We start from the raw sequence: 19236 nt of genomic DNA, 5'->3' as shown, positions 1-19236 counted from the left end.
CTTGGTCCTGGGGAGGAAAGCTATGGCAAATCTAGACAGCACACTAAGAAGCAGAGACATCACCCTGCCAACAAAAGTATAGTCAAGGCCATGGTTTTCCCAGTTGCAATGTATGGCTGTGAAAGTTGGACCATAAGAAAGGCTGAGCACAAAAGAATTGAGGCCTTTGAAGTACGGTGCTAGAGAAGACCCCTGCGAGTCCCCTGGACTGCAAGGCATTCAAACTGGTCAGTCCTAGAGGAGATCAACCCCGACTGCTCTTTAGAAGGCCAGATCCTGAAGTTGAAACTCAAGTACTTTGGCCACCTAATGAGAAGGAAGGACTCACTGGAGAAGAGCCTGATGCTGGGAAAGATGGAGGGCAAGAGAAGAAGGGGACGACAGAGAATGAGGTGGCTGGATGGAGACCCTGAAGCAGGAGGCGTGAGCTTAAATGGACTCCAGAAGATGGTAGAGAACAGGAAGGCCTGGAGGAACGTTGTCCATGGGGTCGCGATGGGTCGGACACAACTTCGCAACTAACAACAACACCTTTTGCATATATTAAAGTTCTTGGCTTCTCAACTCACAGCTTTTCCATCAGGCAGGAATTCACATTGGGAAACACTTGCTGGGTCAGTGTTTCTAGGGCATTTCGTCTCTTTTATGGTGAATTCAACCATGAATACCGTACGACTGGCCACCTGCATAAAATAAACAAAACAGTGATCAAATTACATCCAACTTTTCTAATATTACACTTCATTTTGGCATTAGCATCTAAGGATGACTACAGAGCAGATGTAATTTTTTCACCTAGGAAAGTTTTAGAAAAATCAGGCTATTCCATGGAGTCTGTTCTAAATCAGAATAATCCTAGGCATAAGATAGGTTACGAATAAAGAGGATTAAAGATGCCACTTCTTGACACTGCTAGTACAATACAGTAATGACACTATCAAAGGGTTTTAATACAGTTAAGATATGGGTTAAATTTGATATGCGTTTCATTCATAAGAATAGCAACTACAAGAATGACCTTTTTAAGAAGAAAGAAAGGAAGGAAAGAAGAGAAAGAGAAAAAATAACAGAACAGAATAACAGAATAACAGAGTTGGAAGAGACCTTGGAGGTTTTCTAGTCCAACCCCCTGCTCAGGTAGGAAACCCTATACCATTTCAGGCAAATGGTTGTCCAGTCTCTTCTTAAAAACTTCCAGTGTTGGAGCATTCACAGCTCCTGGAGGCAAGTTGTTCCACTGATTAATTGTTCTAACAGTCAGGAATTTTCTCCTTAGTTCTAGGTTGCTTCTCTCCTTGATTAATTTCCACCCATTGCTTCTTGTCCTGCCTTCAGGTGCTTTGGAGAATAGCTTGACTTCCTCTTCTTTGTGGCAACCCCTGAGATATTGGAAGACTGCTATCACGTCACCCCTCGTCCTTCTCTTCATTAAACTAGGCATACTCAATTCCTGCAACTGTTCTTTATATGTTTTAGCCTCCAGTCCCGTGATCATCTTTGTTGCTTTTTTCTGCACTCTGTCTAGAGTCTCAACATCTTTTTTACATCATGGCGATCAAAGAGAGATAGAGTAGTGGAAGGTGCTTAAGGGGAGTGGATTTTCCATTGCTGATCCTTTCTTTCCGGACACCTTGGGAAACAATTTTTACATAAGCCTACTGATCCACGGGAAAACATGGATACGTACTGCGCTGATAACCTTTTGGACTTTCTCCACCTTGAAATAATTTGACTCATTGCTCCCCAGGCTGTACGTCTCTAAAATCTTGTTGGCTTCTTCAGTGTGCTTATCAGTGTCTTCTAGAACTGTTATTCTTACAGGGCAATCCTTGCATTCATATAGTTTTGGTGGAACTGTTAAAAAAAAAAAGCACTGTTATCAACACTGCAGCATCATTGATCTGAGTTGTCTTCACACATTAAAGCTGGAACAAATTAGTAAAAAATTAATCTTCCAATGTAATCTTTGAATACTAAAGTTCTCAAAAAATGTCCTTTTAAAATTTTTGATCTCACCTAAGTGATAATATCTATTACCACCCTGCTTCTGCCACGAAAAATTAAAATTCAGAAGTCTCATGTCCGGCAGTGAAAACCTTTCCCTCTCCCACGGTAAGATATGATGTTCATTTTTCTAACAGCATTTCTATTTATTCTATTTATTTATAAAATTTATTGGCCACCCATCTTACCATATAGCAGTGGTGGCGAACCTATGGCACGGGTGCCAGAGGCGGCACTCGGAGCCCTCTCTGTGGGCACATGTGCAGTTGCCCCAGCCTTGCCTCCCCCCACGACCCCCTCCTCTCAAGCAGCCCCCCTGAAGGAGAGTCGCCCCCGAGCGTGGCCCACACGGAGCAGCGCAGCCAAGGACATGGCAGCCAGGCAGCGTAGACAAGACTCTGCCCTCACACCCCATCATGCAGTTGATGCTGCAGACTGCGGGCAGAGGGTGTGGCCGCCATAGCGCTGCTGGACTGCCTGGGCAATCTGCGGCGGGCTGTGGAGGCGGTGAGTGGTCCTGTGGGCAGGGGGGTAGGGGATAGGGGAGCAGAGCGGGGGCAGGACAGGAGGGTGGAGTGGGGGCGGGGCCAGTTTTTGGGCACTCGGTCTCTAAAAGGTTTGCCATCACTGCCATAGAGTAATTCTGGGAGGTTTACAATTGCGTAAAATCTAAAACGTAAAAAAAACCAACATTAAAACCAAAAACATATGGGGAGGGCGGGGGGGATGGGGAGGAGGTGGGATCTATTATTACTCAATCAACCACCTCTATTCCACTGTTGCCCCACAGTGAGCCCAAGCTGACTGACAAAGCCACGTCTTTAGGCCCTTACAAAAAGATAGGAGGGTTGGGGCCAATCTGACATGGGATGGGGCAAGATGTTCCAGAGGGCAGGAGCCAAAGCAGAGAAGGCCCTCCTCGTGGATCCCGCCAGCCAGAATAATCAGGCTGACAGGACCCACAGCAGGCCTCCTCTGCCGGCATGAGTGGGTCGGGCCAACCCCAGTGGGGTGAGACAGTCCCTCAAGTAACCTGGACTATCTATCAGTTAATACGACTGCAATTTCTGAGGTTGTGCAGATGAACTGGTGAAGTATTGACATAAGCACATAAAAGCAGTCCTCCATGTTTATCTGCAACCAGGGGTATCTATGGAAAAGGGTCCAATGGATATGAATACCCCCCAAAAATTGTGGCTTTGATCAGGACTGATTTTTTGACCCTCCTGTTATAGGTACCTCTTTCTATAACCTCACATCCTGACCCACTGTCATATCTGCCTTCCCCCAAACCGCAGTTGAATGTCTTGCCTTGATTCTTGTTTAATGCATCGATACATTTAGATGATAATTCTTGTCTGTCTAGCTCTTTCTTTCTTTCTTTCTTTCTTTCTTTCTTTCTTTCTTTCTTTCTTTCTTTCTTTCTTTCTTTCTTTCTTTCTTTCTTTCTTTCTTTCTTTCTTTCTTCCATCCATCCATCCATCCATCCATCCATCATCTATCTATCTATCTATCTATCTATCTATCTATCTATCTATCTATCTATCTATCTATCTATCTATCTATCTATCTATCTATCTATCTATCTATCTTATCTATCTAATTTAAAACTGAAAAAAATGTTTAAAGGAAGCGGCATTTGGCTTGTGTGTACAGACCTGTCATCATCCTCTAAAAATTGGAAGAATCAGACTTTTCCCTCAAACATTTCTAGGAGACAAGATTGTACATTGTCTGAAGGTGCAAAAAATAGCCCTCTAGGTCACTGAGATGCTTTTTTATTTGATTTTGAACTTGTAATTTAGAAGATGTGAATACCTGGACTGACAGTGCAGTTGTATGCGTATAGCAGTTTTCTTTTGGAAAGTTCATTTATATACACAACAGCCTTACATTGTCCCAAATCCTGGAAAAGACATAAGAAAAGGCATCAGTTCCAAACTGTATTTTACAGAAAGACAAAAGCCACTAGAAGTTGACTCCTAGCAATGTCCTGGCCATGATTATGGAATGTTCTTGGTACTAGTACGACAAGCTTGATTTACCATGTCCTTCTTTCCAGAGTGGATTTTCAAGTTCCCTTCTTAGTCTACAAGCTTGTTTTTCTTGGATCTTGTTCTGACCCAGAATTAAGTTGCGTTGTAAACCCGGGTCAGACAGATTAACTCAATAGAAATGATTGCAAAACAGACATATATTTATTCAGAGAATTACTTGCATTTTATGATCAGGTCCAGAACAGATCTTCTATTCAAGTATTAACCATCGCTGACCCTGCTTGGCTTTCTAAGGCACCCAGGGCAGTGTAAAGGTTAAGGCTAGTGAGAGGGGAAATCAGGAATTCTGAGCTTAGAGGAGGACATGTTGTAAACATATCCCAAGGCCTCCAGTTGATTTGCCAAAGTTCTGTTAATTCTGAAAGATTACAGGGAGAAGTCTAAAGTTTGAACTCTGGAGCATAAAATATTGAAGCTTCTGGCTTCTCTGCCTTTGAAGCTTTATTATTGTCTGAGATCAAGATTCTAATCTAGCTAAGTTGTCTCTATGGGTTGGGCTAAGTGTAGTGAAAAGCTCAAACAAACTTAAGTATGTGAAGAAGTGACATTTGGTGCCAAAACCAGGTATGAAGACTGACATCCATTGAGGAGCTGCTACTTGCTGAAAAATTATCCAGGAAGAATGTGTTTATGGAGTCACCTAGAGTCACACTTAGCTCAAAGAGTCCTTATCTTTAACACTATATCAATACATAGCATTATATCAAACATGCAGATGATATCAGCTGAGGAGTATAAATGTGGAGCACTTTGGGGCCTCACCCAAGAAAAACCTTTTTCTAAAACTTGTATTTTTCGATGAGATTATGGCAGTACAAATAATGTGTTAACGTCATATTTCTGTTGGTTTAGTCAGGGGTAGGCAACCTTGGCTCTTTCATGACTCATGGACTTCAACTCCCAGAATTCCTGAGCAGCCATGCTGAGGGGAAAGGGAAAAGTTTCCAAGCTGAGCCATGCTGGCTCAGGAATTCTGGGAGTTGAAGTCCATGAGTCATAAAAGAGCCAAGGTTGCCTACCCCTGGTTTAGTGGTTACAAAAGCAGGACTTTCCACAGAGGTATATTTCAAAGAGTTGATGTTAGGAAGAATAGAGATGGCCATTACTTGCCGTTATACTTAAGAATGGTCTGTGTCCACAGGATGACCAGTGTTTTCTGGATATTACAGGACACTGCGTTTCCAAGACATCCAAAGTTAGGTATGTTATGGATGCATTTTCCTGAAATGGGAAAGAATAAGAGTGAAGTGGAAGAAAATCAGGCATGTTCTGCTGAAGATGTTTAATAAACTAAGAGGTAGATTCATTAACAAAAATAAAGATAAATTTTCATTTTTAAAAAGTAGCTCACAATCTAGCGTTTACACATGATAATGTGGATCTTGAACCACAGCAGTGAAAATCAGTATTGCTGATTTCCAGGTGCAACGTTTCTGCTGGTTTCTGCTTATTTCAAACACGCACATAAATTCGTGTTTTGAAAAGGTTGATTTCCTCAAGAACTTCCTGAAAAAGATTAAATCGGATGACATCCATCCGGGATTATTAAAGGTCATTACAATCCCACTTCAAATTATGAAATAAATGAACAAAGCAAACAGCAGAGAACAAGGGTGAATTATTTGATTAGGAAGCCACCTGATCAAATTGCCAAACTAGAATCGGATTTCCATCTCAATGTGAATTTTTAAAAAGCAATGAGAAGCCAGCTTGGATGATTTCTGAATACTGCATATCATATCAGAAACTGGTTCCCATCTGTTCAATTCCAAATCAAATAAATGGTTTTAATTTTCGATGACAGGTTTATTTAACCCTTAGAAAGAGAAAACTCGGATTGATTTCTGCATTTTCTGACATTTTTCGTGGTTGGTTTTCTGACACTTGCAATTATATTCAGATGGCTCTGGATAGAATAGCTAGATCAGAAATTCCCAACCCCTGGGCCATGGCCCACTACAGGGGCTGTGGCCTATTCCCAACCAGACCGTGTGAGAGGCGGGCTAGCGCGCACGCTTGCATGTACAGCTCACCTTCAGAGTGGGGGGCCAGTGGGTGTGCATCCGCGTGTGCAGCTCAACGTGCAAATCAAGCTGTGCATGCATGCGTGTGTGCCAGCCCACTGCTTGCACAAATCAAGCTGCACATGTGTATGCACTGGCCTGCTGCTTGGGTGGTTGGTTCCCCTCTCCCCCCTCTACTGGGTCATCAAGCCACAGAGGTTGGGGACCGCTGAGCTAGATGATAGATTATCAAACTAAGCAATGATTGTCTTTGTTGTCCTTCAGAGACTTCCCCATTCTCTGAGGCACCCTGGGCTCCACTTCCTGTTCCTCAGAGTCCCCACAGGCCTTAGCCTGCTTCCCACCCAGCCACCCAAGGGAGCCTAAAATCAAGCAGCAGAAGCTACTGGTGCATGGAGGGCTGCTAGAACTTGCAGGTGGAGGCCTGCTTCCCCCTCAGCCACCAAGGGATTTGCAGGACTCAGCCTGCTCCACAGCCAGATCCAGGGTCCAACAACACCCAACTTACCATTCTGTTTTTACAGAGAGGTGCCTGGCCTGTCAGACCGATAAACGGAGATGATTGGCTTGTGGTCTGTTGCCCAGAGACGATGCCCAATTAAGTCCACCGGCCACAAGACACTCCTTGAGCAAAATTCCATTATTGATGCACAACAGCAAAGGGGTTGCCTCCAAAGAGGAGTCGTCGTCGTCATACATGGCTTTTTGTAATTTTTCACAGGAAGCAAGTGCTGCAATTGGCTACTTGTTAATGCGCAAGCAGACTTGATTAATGCCATTCCCACATGTCTGTGGTGTGTATTTTAGGATGCTAATGAGCCTTTCTGGGGCAAGGGGGGGGATCTGACTATCTAGGACAGATGGGGTGGTGGTGGTAGTGGTGGTACTGAGGCTTTCCCCGAATCTTGCAGAACTTGACACTGTGAAGGGACCAAAAACGTAATCTTTTATGTATAATCCATCTTTCCTGTATAACATAGTCCAGCCATTGTTCATTTATTTTGTTTGCTTTCTGTACGTGCTCCAATGTAATGTAAATTGTGCTGAGCAAAGAGAAAGAAAAGCTTTCTGTTACTTTAAAAATGTTACTGCTATAGCTTGCAACATGCAGTAGCGTTCTTTTTCCACTCCCTTTCTCCTTGGATGGTAAATGTATTCCTTTGCTTCTCTACAGTGGTGCCTGCAAAGGAACAAGTTAAGTTTCTGGGCTAATTGCCATCTATTGAGCTATTGTGTATTCAGAGCTTAGAGATGCAGAATTGCAACATGCTTGATAGATAAGGACATTCAAACGAAAAAGAAATTTTTAGATGTGCAGAACCCTTGCAGTGTTAAGGGGAAAAAAAGTGTATTAGTTATAAAAGGAAGAACTTTTTGATTAGGACCTGCTCATTGTCTTCTGTCTCACAGTGTGCGTGCATGTGACAAGAGATTGGGACACTTTGATCAAAGGAATAAAACTGTATTCTTTTCAGTAGCTTTGTGTTCAGAATCTTTTTGGATTTATTGGAATTCTGAGCTAAAAACCTTAGAACACCTAACGCTGTTTTGGATATTTTTAGTTAACGCCTACCGTGTTCCTTCGTTCCGGAACTGCATCTTCCTGAAACTGTGACTCTAGTTCCTAGGACATCTTTTTGAAACTTGCTTTTAATTTTCTCTTCCTTCAGGCCGATGCAATGCAAAGCCCAGTTTTTCAACAGAAGCTGCCTCATGACAGCTAGATGCTATTCTGCAAGCCGGTATTCTTTTTGTGATCCTGTAAGGCAGTGGTTCTCAACCTGTGGGTCGGGACCCCATTTGGGGTCGATCGACCATTTCACGGGGGTCACCAAGCAAGGCTGTCCGCCATTTTTTTTGTCTGCCATTTTTTTTGTCCGCTATTTTTTCCCCTTTTCCGGTGGGTGCCTTACCTCCCTTGGGCTGGGCCAGCTGGTGGTCGGCCTGCTCCGTCTCTGCCACTTGCCAGCTACGCCTCGGCCGGCGCAGGGGGCGGAACCACGCATGCGCGGTGCTCCCGGGCAGGGAAAGTCCTCGACTTACGACCAGTTGGGCAGTCCTCAACTTACAACCGGTTTAATCCTTGACTTACGACCGGTTTAGTCCTTGACTTACGACCGGTTTAGTCCTCGACTTACGACTGGTTGGGGTCACGGCATTAAAAAGGTTGAGAACCACTGCTGTAAGGGCTGTGTTTGTGTGTGTCTCTCTCTGTGTGTGTTTTAAGGAAGCTCCACAGAGTCCACAAATAGATGGAACAGGCTGAATCCTGCAAATCCTTGGCTGAGTGGGAAGCAATCCATAACAGTTCCTAATGGATGGAAAGCTTCTGCTACCCGACTTTAGTTTCCATTGGGTGGCTGAGTGACTGGATTGGGAGCAGGCAAAGGCATGCAGGCATTCAGAAGAATGGAGCGGGGAGATAGGTGGGGGGCTACTACCTGTGGTTGGTTGTAAACAACTGCAAAGGCACTGCAGTGGCCTTAACTTTGAAACCAGGTTATAAGTAGCTTTGGGGAGGGGGGGTCTGTTGTAACTTTGACGGGTCACTAAGGGACCAGTCATAAGTCAAGGACTACATGTATTGCTTTTTTTTTTCCCTCATAAATTGGTGGAAAAGAAGAGATTCTAGATTCACAGTGGCATATTTTATACTTGTACTTTAAAATTTAGCATATTTTAAAATTAAGCTCAAGTAAGTTTACAAGCTCCCCCAATTAATTAGTAACGGTTTTTTAAAAAGTTCTTTAAAAGTGCCATTTCAAAAAACAAAAACAAAAAACAACTCCTAAGTGACACAAACAAGTACTTCCAAAATGATCACACCATGCAGTCAAATAATTATCTAGTGGTTGCATTCAATCAGAGTATTATGACAGACAGGGACTCAATGCTGGAACCCAGGCCCCTATCAGGGACAAGCCAGCCACAGCTGGGGTACTTACCACATGTTGAACGTGAGCATCAGCAATACGGAACAGGGTAAAAATGTAGCCTTCTTTGCGATGTTCGTTGATTAAATTCAGGGCCACCTCTGCACTCTTCTCTATTCTGGCATCATTGCAGTCTTCAGGGACTATCAAAGCTTGGCAGGATGTGGTCCATGCCACAATAAATAGAGCACAGGCTAGCAATTTCATTTGGGCTATGCAGTGATTTGATCCTCTTAAGTCACCAGATTGGAGCTCTTTTGAGCTGATGCTAGAAAACCAATTCCATAAACTCAAAGGGATGTTTATTTTTTGGTAGCTCTGATCTCAAGGTTCTTGACCCAGTTGTCTTGATCCCTGGTTAAGCTAAACAAATAGAAAATGATTGATGGAGTAAACAAGAGGGAAAGAGGGATTAATATCTGAACCAATGGCTAAAATAGCATGAAACTCCAGTACTGGGATACAGGAAGAAAGAGGTAGCTTGCATAGATTTGAAGAGTAGATCCCAGTATACAGAATTCTGTGATGGTTGAATAAGCCACGAGATAGTCCAAACGTGAACTACTTTTATGCATCTGGGTTTTTTTCTGTGTAAAATTGAAGTTATCTTGCCAATATAGGTAGTCTTTGACTTATGACCACAATTGAGCCCAAAATTTCTGTTGCTGAGTGAGACCGTTGTTAAGTGAGACCATTGCCACAATTGTTAAAGTGGTTAAAATAAGTAACACAGTTGTTAAGTGAATCTGGCTTCCCCACTGAGTTTACCTGTCAGAAGGTAGCAAAAGGTGATTATGTGACCCTGGGACACTGCAACTCTCATAAATATGAGCTGGTTGCCACCTATCCAAATTTTGATCATATGAGTATGGGGATACTGTAATGGTCATAAGTGTGAAAAACATTCATAGGTTTTTCAGTGCCATTGCAACTTTGAACAGTCACAAAATGAAATGGTGTAAGTCGAGGACTATCTGCAATTGACAAAGTCACCACCTTAACTTAGAATTAAAGGCCCACTTTTAAGGTTTATTGTGGGACATTAGAGGCAGGATCTGTATAATGAATTCAGACATAATGATCTTTCTTAGTCTTTAATCATTCGGGTTTTTGAACCATGATTTATGAAGTAGCCTGATGTCTACATGCAGCTATTTGCTTATTTGGTACCTCATGTTTAAATAATCCATCACTTCCCAGAGTATATGAATCCAGACAGTATTTTATTCATGAAAATTAAATTAAAATCAAAACTTTGTTAGTATGATGCTGCAAAACATTAAGCTAGCAAACATGGAAACATAGAGAATTCTGCATGTGTGGGGAGATCTGATGAGTTTCTATTAGATTAAGATTTCAGTGTCCTACAGTATATCCAGGGCTTTTTTTCTCATAGAATGCCCAGAACGGAGTTCCGGCACCTTTTTTGGATGGAACCTTGTAGGGTAGGCAAGGCAGGTTGTATGACGTGTGTGAGTTCCGGCACCTTTTTTTTTAATAGAAAAAAAGCACTGAGTACATCATTCAGTTTTAGTGAAGTTCTGGCCCATGAAGGTGAAGGCCATAGACCTGTACTGCAAGGTGTCCTGGGCAGGATGGTGATTCTGAAAACCCATTGGGGAAGGGAGGAATGGCTGGCCTGGCTAACTTTACTGAGTGAGGACTGGCTTCCTGTTCTGGAGAAGTCAAACTGGGTTTAGAAGTTGGTTTGGGCTCCTGGACTTCTGGTAAGGAGTGTAGTGAGACATGTTTGCTTGAAGGAGGATAGATGATCACCCGCCCCAATATTTCCTTCTGGTCTGGTAGTATCTCAGTGATGTTAGCTGAGTGGTGAGGAGAGTGTGGCTCCTGGTCTTCATGCTTATGTCCATGATGTTTGTGGTGATGAGGATGGGAGTGGTGATGATGGTGTCTGTTCTCTTCATGTTGATTTCTGTGTCTTTTACCGTCAATGTGCTGTTCCTCCTGCCCAGGTTCCAACCCAGACAGTGGAGTCTGTTCATCTGTAACCGGTGGCTAATAAGACAAAACATACAGAAAAGTAGCTTAGGGGGTTGTCAGTGTCTAGGCCAGGGGTAGTCAACCTTGGCTCTTTTATGACTCGTGGACTTCAATTCCCAGAATTGCTGAGCCAGCTTAGCTGGCTCAGGAATTCTGGGAGTTGAAGTCCATGAGTCATAAAAGAGCCAAGGTTGACTACCCCTGGTCTAGGCCTATAAATTGTGCTTACTTATTTTGTGGAATATTCAAGACAGTTGGTGTTAATAATTTGTCTGGATGCGGCAAGGTGAGACCTTTCCAATTGTATGCTCTCGTGGTACCCTTAATTACCTATGAACTTATTTATGCATTTAAAAAAAAAAATCAAGGGGGGTTTGTTCAGTTGTTTCTATTTATATTTGTTCGTTTCATTTCATTATTTTATTATTGAATCTTATTTAAGGAGTTATAAATTACCTCACTTCGGAGGCTTTAGGTAGAATGCAAAACTGAAATATAATCAAGAACTTTACAATAAAAACAACTACCGGTAACAGTAAAGTTGTTAAGCAGATCTTCTACCTGCTTAATCAAGCGAGGTCTTAACTAGTGATTTTTTAAAGCTATTATTTAACTGAGAAATTGATCGGTGTGTTGGGTAAAGTTCAGTCAATGATTTTAAAAAAGTAAACCATGTTTGAGAAACCTGGAGTGAATATTTTCTGCAGATGATAGCTGTCTGAGGAACTTACCAGGTGTGGGAAGAAATGGCACTTTACAGTGACAAATTTCCGATTTTCAATCCGACTATTTACCACAGAGCCCTTGCATAGGCCTGCCTCCTAGAGCAAAAGAAAAACTTTTCATCAAAAAAATCCCCAAGAGGTTTAAGTTGGCCAGATGTTTTTAATATGCAGTGGGACAGCAATACATATCATTCCTCAGATGTTCTGTATCAAAGCGCCTTCTCCGTTAGTCTCTATGGTTGGCATGCCATTTCTCCTCCTCAAAAAAACTGTTTCTGTGCTCCAGTTAGAGTGAATGGCATGGCAAACCCAAATTTGTGTGCGGAGAGCACACAACAGACATTCTTTCTTTTTCTCATTTCTTTTGCCTGTAGAAACCGGGCTACATGCATAACATAGGGTTTTTCAGCATGAATTTGCTAAAGTGGAATAAAACTGATTCTTAAGTTTGAAGTGAAGATACATTTTGTTACTACTCCTGTACTGCAGGATATTCCAATGTACATTTCCTGTGCTGTGAGGCTATTCATCAGTTCCCTTCTATTTGTGAACATAACATAGTATTCTGGGAATTCCAAAATATTCTGTTTTCTTTCAGACTGTACTGATCCAACTGTTCTAGGGGTGACTGAATAGTTTTCTGGTGTTACAGAATGAAATCGTTATTTTAATTATTATATTCCTATTGGTATATAATTTTGGTTATTAAAGAATTGCCCTGCAGAATTCTGCTAAATTATGATTAACATTATGATTTATAAGTTGGGTTAGAGAGCACCAAATGATACTGCATAGATGGAACAGCCTGCTTCCTCGAATTATGTGTACTGCATCACTAGACGTTATCAAGCAAAGGATGGACAGCTAGTTTTCTAGGGATGGAATGGGACAATTCGCTGTGGCCAACTCATCACAGCCATCTTGCCACAGCCATCTTGCCGGGGCCAACTCTCTGCAGCCATTTTGCTGCAGCCAACCCGCCATAGCCAACTTGCCGCAGCCATCTCACTGCGGCTAACTCATCCTATGACAACTCACCACGGTCAACTTGCTGCGGGACAACTCGATGCAAACAATTCCGTGCAGGATAACTCAACGTAATAATTGTCAATGGAAATAATGCCAAAGAAACAGTGCCGATAACCTTTATCACGTTGAGTTATCCCATGTGGAATTGTCCGTGGTGAGTTGGCCATGGCAAAATGGCCATGGTGAGTTGGCCACAGCAAGCTGACCTAGATCCTTGGAGGGATGATATGAGAATTCCTGTGCAAGGAGTTCCAACATTATCATTGTCTGGTTCCTGACCATCTCTACAAAATCTAAGTTTAGATTTAACTTCTTCTTCTGATTCAGTATGGTATTATTACTGTTTCTTCCATTTCTTTTCAAATAGATTTATTACAGATATATTAGTAGATTAGTATCTGCCTAACAGTTGTCCTTCATGTGGGATGGCTGGATTCATACAACGTGTTAAATCCAAAACCTAGGCTAACTAAAACTGATTACTGTACTCACACAAGAGGTTATTTCAAATTAATATGCTTTAGCATGGCATAAGATGATTTCTTGACTCACACAACCTATAGGATTAGAGCTGGCTTTCCCCAAATTATTCAATTCCATTTTTGTTAGATTTGGAAAAGAAATCTACTGACAGACTTTGTAGAAGATGTCTGAATACTCACTGCAGTGTTGGATGGGAGCAGAGGACACTTAGTGATGACAGACACTGGCTGGCTTTTGGGACAAGAGGTCTCTTGGATGGTGTACTCCACAAAGCTGGAAGGACCAACAACCCACTGCGAAAAAGTCACAGGCAAAAATTAGAGCAGGTCCCATAAGAGTTATGGGAATCAAAGTCCAACTGATCCATAGAGCACCAAGTTGCAGAATATCATGCTTTAAAAAAACAAGAAAAACATGCTGAGTAATTTCGAAGATGTTTCCTTTATCATTCCTCACCCATAGACAGAAATCTTGCCAAACTAAAGCAAATAAGGGTCTAAAGATCTGATTCTGCTGTTTGGCCTCGGGACTCACTAGGGCAGGGGTAGGCAACCTTGGCTCTTTTATGACTCGTGGACTTCAACTTCCAGAATTCCTGAGCCAGCATGACTCAGCTTGGAAACCTCTCCCTTTCCCTTCAGCATGGGTGGCTCAGGAATTCTGGGAGTTGAAGTCCACGAGTCATAAAAGAGCCGAGGTAGCCTACCCCTGCACTAGGGGAATATAGGTAATCCTTGACATACGACCACAATTGAGCCCAACATTTCTGTTGCTAAGTGAAATAATTGCTAAGCGAACTTTGCCCCATTTTGCAACTTTTTTTTGCCACAGTTGTTAAGTGAATCACTGCAGATGTTAAGTTAGTCACACGGTTGTTAAGTGAATCTGGCTTCCCCATTGATCTCGCTTTTCAGAATGTCACACTGCAATTGTCATAAATATGAGTCAGTTGCCAAGTATCTGAATTTTGATCATGTGATCCATGGGGATGTTGCAATGGCCAGAAGTGTGAAAAATGGTCATAAGTCACTTTTTTCAGTACCGTTGTAACTTTGAGCGGTCACTAAAGGAACTGTTGTAAGTCAAGGACTATTTGTACTACACTGGAGGTGGCTATTGACTAATTAGCTGACCCCATCCTGCTGCCTCCGCCCATCTTTTAATTCATATTATTGCCCTTGTTTATTTTTATTGACTCATTGCCTTGCTATTCTTTTTTTTTTTTTAATAGAAATTTTTATTAACTTTTCAGTTAAAAACAATCACAAAAATATGATGCATTTAGTCACAATATCAACCAAAAAAAAATTAACACTATTCAATACATTCACGGAAGTGTCCCCCTGCACCCCCCTCTTTCACTTTCCACACCTTCCTCCCCCCGGACCTACTACCTCTCCTCCTTCCTCCCTCTCTACCTACTTCCCTTCCTCTCTCAACCATCCCGTCTGGTGCAGTTGGGGTATTCACCGGGCACCTCCTTAAAAAAAAACACCACATATAAATCTACAATCTTAATTATTATTTACCTATAGCATATGAATACATCAATTTTTTTAATACCCCTAATCCCCTTCCCCCCCTTGCTATTCTTATGTTTACATTTTTTATTATTTTTTTCCATTTTATTGTTGTGAGCCGGCCAGAGTAGCCCCACGGCAACATGGGTGGCCAATAAATTTAACAAACAAACAAATAAATAACTTGCATCATTAAAGATATTCTCTGAGAACTTTGAGAACTTTTGTAACATTCTCCCATCCAAATATTAACCCAGCCTAACCCTTCTTAGCTAGTTTTCTGCCTAATAAATAGTACTGAACAATACTTGTCCTTAGAACTGGGAATTTTGAAAGGTGGCTAGGTATACTTGCTAGCAACTTTTCCTAATTTGGTTTTCTCTGAGGTTTAGGTACAGTTACTTCCATAATTCTTTGAGTTTTATTCACAACTTATCTGAAGGATGCCAGATTGGGAATTGTTACAAGAATTAATCTGTTCCAGCCAAACCAAGGACACAGCATTGACGTTTCAGTGTTACCTGTGATCTGGCTTTGGTGACATTGAGGATGGTGAAATAATGAACATGGTTGCTTTCAGCATTGAATTTTGCCAGGCTCTCGGCCGCTGTTTCCCAAAAAGTGGCTTCAGAAGGGTCTTTTGGGGTTGGACAATCAGGGCAGATTTTTGCCATAGCAGCTGGAGAAACTATAGAGAACAATATAGCAAACATTTAGAAAAGTGTTTCTCAACCTTGGCAACTTTATGGAGGGGGGATTTCAATTCCCAGAATTTACCAGCCAGCATTCATGTGTGGGAAACTGTGAGAACTGAAGTTCACCTATCTTAAAGTTGCCAAGGTTGAGAAACACTGAATTAGAACTGGATTTCAGCTCATATATTTAAATGAATGCACAAATTTGGATTTGATTGAAAATTGAGCCTCTTTATCTCTTGACCATGTTACCATATGATCATATTGTCTAAATCAGAGGTGGGGAATGATGGCCCCTTTATGATTTGTGGACTTCAACTCACAGAATTCCTAAGCCAGCATGGCTGGCTAAGGAATTCTGGGAGTTGAAATCCACAAGTCATAAAAGGGCCATACTGTACATGTTATAGTCAATTTGACTCTTGTTTGTTTATATACAATAGGTCTTACTCGGCTGCCAAGTCACACAGTGCTTCATGAATTGAACATAAAGTGAATTTTGGCTTGAATAGAAGATAAAAAATCTGAATTCCATTCTTGGATTAACTACAAATATTTGTCTCATTGTTTGAATTTGATGGAGAATTTCAGTTGCTAGTCCCCCGCTCATCGTTTAATTCAGGCATTAAAATTAGATGCAAAGGGACAACATATTTGTTCTGTCAGGATTTTTTTCTGTACATGTACAACAAATCTTATCAGATTATTGCAATATCATGACAACATGGAGGTCACTATGTTTTTGAGTCTGATAATAAATTTTGCAAACCCATTAATCTGCACAGATATATATATATATATATATATATATATTAAAGCACAATATGTACCAAATAAAAATGAAGAATAATTCATTAGAATAAAAAGTTGTGAGAAACTGCACATGCAAAAAGCATAGGGCTCATGTGAAAATTTATAGAAAATGAAGTCGGGCCAAATAGCACCTGTGGTTGAGAAATAGAGCAAACAGAAACTCCAGATATAGCTAAGATATCCTGAAGAACAAAATAAATCTTTAAAATTTAATTTTGGGCCCTTTGCATCTACTTTTAAAATTTCTGCAGGGAAATCTGTAAAACTGCAATTGGGAGTTATATGTATATTTAGATATATTTTTTTCTTGCAAACCTATATGTAGGAAAATACGTACGTGGGCGTAAAACACAGTCATAACTGTACAATTGTGAATGATTTGAATTCCTGTTGAAGTGAATTATTATTTTGCATTGGCCATAGACCTGGAACAAGAAAAGGTAATTTTTGTTAGAGTCACCCACTTCTTTTACCAATGATTTCATGATACATAATCAAAAGCTGTATCTTTTCCACACCTTAGACTCCAGTTTACTTTCCTTCCAATATGAGGGGAGTCAAATTTTCTATATTTCTTGTTCTCCACATTTCCACAGTTCCTACATTTCTTCCTGCAATTTTGCTCAACCCTATTTCTACTATGGATCTGAAGGGGCAGCTCACTGCACAGAATTATCATAAATGTGCACGCATGTGCTAAGGGAACCAATGGAAAGAGTGGAGAAGTGACGAAGGATATTCTGAAGAGGCATGCTTGTTGAGATACGACAAGAGGGTAGAGTGACTCCCTCAGCCTCCTTTGCAAACCAGTTCAAAACCCAGATTCAACTTCCTTCCAATCTCAGTTGGTAGTTTTTTAAACTAAGTAATCGATTACCGTACTTACTGTCTCGTGTGCCTCTCTAATTTTGCACTCTTTCCACAGGTTTCTGCTCTGGACATGGCATTCAGTTTCTAACACATCCAAGGTGAGGTAGAAAAGAGAACCACCCATCCACTATGGACAAACAAAGGAAAATTCTTGAAAAGGCAAAGCAATGTGTCAATCACCATAAGTACATTACATGGAATTAAATTAACCTTCAAATTATCATTCAGAAAAAGGCAAGAATTCAGCCCACTTCCACTCGGTGTCAGGAAACCAACTACCCTTTTGATGAATCCAGCAGTGCCCGGTTAGAAGATGAGCAGGAGTGGTCCCTGGGATGTGTAATCACTCATCTGGCTCTGGTTGTAGTGGAGATTGATTTTTTCTTCTTCTGTAACTCCAATGTGGAATATATGGGATCATAAACTGAGCTCCTGAAGGGAAAGCTTTAATCCTGCACAACCTGAACACGATCACCCAACTCCAAAATATACGTTGACTATCTAACACCAAAAGTTGGCTGGATACCACAGAAATAACTTAAGAAATATTTTACTTTGCTTTAAAAAGTTGCAACCTGCAAGATGCTACACTGAAAAATACCGTCAATCTTCATTTCAAAATATATGAAAGGAGGAGGTTTAGAACTTTTATACTGGTCAAGAAGAGAGGTGTTTCTTCTTTCCTTTAGAACTGACAGCTGTCTGTGTATCACTTTTAAAACGTTTTCCTATTAATGCTGGCTTGCTTCAGTTGAATTTAGAACACTAAACCACCATCACCGCTGAGTATATTTGAGTGATTAGACAGGTCACTGATTCTGTACAAGTTGTGGAGATTGGAAGGAAGACACCAAAATATGCTGGAGCTTTGAATGCTGACATATTTGTGGAGTACGAATGTCCACAGAGCCATCAGGCAGTGTTCCAGTATTTGAGGGGCTGCCACAAGGAAGGAGAGGGGGTCAACTTATTTTTCAAAGCACCAAAAGGCAAGACAAGAAACAGTGGGTGGAAACTAATCAAGGAGAGAAGCAAACTAAAATTAAGGAGAAACTTTCTAACAGTGAGAATAATTAACTAGCTTGCCGTCAGAAGTTGTGGGTGCACTATCACTGGGGTTTTTAAGAAAAGATTGGACTTGTCTGAAATGGTATGGGGTCTCCTGTTTGAGCAGGGGTTGGACTAAAAGACTTCCAAGGTCCCTTCCAATTCTGTTCTGTAATTCTGTAACCATTTACTCCAAATGATTTATGCCTGGGACAAAAAAAATTATTTGAAACTTGAGGAATATCCATTATAGCCACAACTGGTCCCATCAGCTTAACGTGGAAGATCTAGGATAGGTACAGTCCCGTCTCATTAAAAAAAAGAGGAATGCTCAGGGGCATTAGGATCTGCTATTTAAGATAGTTACTTCAGTCTTGTAGTAATGATGCACAACAGAGGGTGTAGGATGAATAGTTGCTTCCCTTCTCTCTGTACACTTAATTTATGAATCAGAACAGAGCTGGAACGGACCTTGGAGGTCTTCTAGTCCAAACTCCTGCTCAAGCAGGAGACCTATACCATTTCAGACAAGTGACTGCCCAGTCTCTTCTTAAAAGCCTCCAGTGATGAAGCACCCACAACTTCTGAAGGCAAGCTGTTCCACTAGTTCTCACTGTTAGGAAATTACTCCTTAGTTCCAGGTTGCTTCTGTCCTTGTTATTGTATTATTATTGTATTACTATTTTTTATTATTTTATTATTAGATCCATCAAATCTAGTTTGGAAGAATCTGGATAACCTAGCAGATAAAAATGGCTGTCCAGTCTCTTCTTAAAAACTTCCAGTGTGAATGCTCCAACACTGGAAGTTTTAAAGAAGAGACTGGACAGCCATTTGTCCGAAATGGTATAGGGTTTCCTGCCTGAGCAGGAGGTTGGACTAGATGACCTCCAAGGTCCCTTCCAACTTTACTACTACTACTACTACTATTATTATTATTATTATTATTATTATTATTATTATTATTATTATTATTATTATTATTATTATTATTATTATTATTATTATTATTATTATTATTATTATTATTATTAT

At 41.1% G+C, this 19236-nt stretch overlaps 2 protein-coding genes across 2 annotated transcripts in view; both read right to left on the bottom strand.

The window, feature by feature from the left end:
• The window catches only part of HRG (histidine rich glycoprotein), a 32737-nt gene extending 23512 nt beyond the window's left edge, over positions 1 to 9225 (bottom strand). The window contains exons 1-4 of the mRNA XM_029285377.1: positions 9031 to 9225; positions 5172 to 5282; positions 3823 to 3910; positions 1688 to 1854 (exon numbers count right to left, since the gene is read on the bottom strand). Of these exons, the coding sequence (XP_029141210.1) occupies positions 1688 to 1854; positions 3823 to 3910; positions 5172 to 5282; positions 9031 to 9225 (561 nt within the window). The remainder of the gene's footprint in view (positions 1 to 1687; positions 1855 to 3822; positions 3911 to 5171; positions 5283 to 9030) is intronic.
• A 26-nt stretch (positions 9226 to 9251) lies between these two features.
• Positions 9252 to 19236, bottom strand: part of LOC114923018 (fetuin-B-like) — a 10544-nt gene continuing 559 nt past the window's right edge. The window contains exons 2-9 of the mRNA XM_029285376.1: positions 17171 to 17281; positions 16622 to 16709; positions 15298 to 15464; positions 13436 to 13549; positions 11751 to 11840; positions 10965 to 11034; positions 10710 to 10841; positions 9252 to 9286 (exon numbers count right to left, since the gene is read on the bottom strand). Of these exons, the coding sequence (XP_029141209.1) occupies positions 9252 to 9286; positions 10710 to 10841; positions 10965 to 11034; positions 11751 to 11840; positions 13436 to 13549; positions 15298 to 15464; positions 16622 to 16709; positions 17171 to 17281 (807 nt within the window). The remainder of the gene's footprint in view (positions 9287 to 10709; positions 10842 to 10964; positions 11035 to 11750; positions 11841 to 13435; positions 13550 to 15297; positions 15465 to 16621; positions 16710 to 17170; positions 17282 to 19236) is intronic.

Source organism: Protobothrops mucrosquamatus, unplaced genomic scaffold (genome assembly GCF_001527695.2).
Source record: "Protobothrops mucrosquamatus isolate PMUCROS unplaced genomic scaffold, P.Mucros_1.0 scaffold1587, whole genome shotgun sequence".
Lineage (NCBI taxonomy): Eukaryota > Metazoa > Chordata > Lepidosauria > Squamata > Viperidae > Protobothrops > Protobothrops mucrosquamatus.
This window is presented reverse-complemented; position numbering and strand designations above follow the sequence as displayed.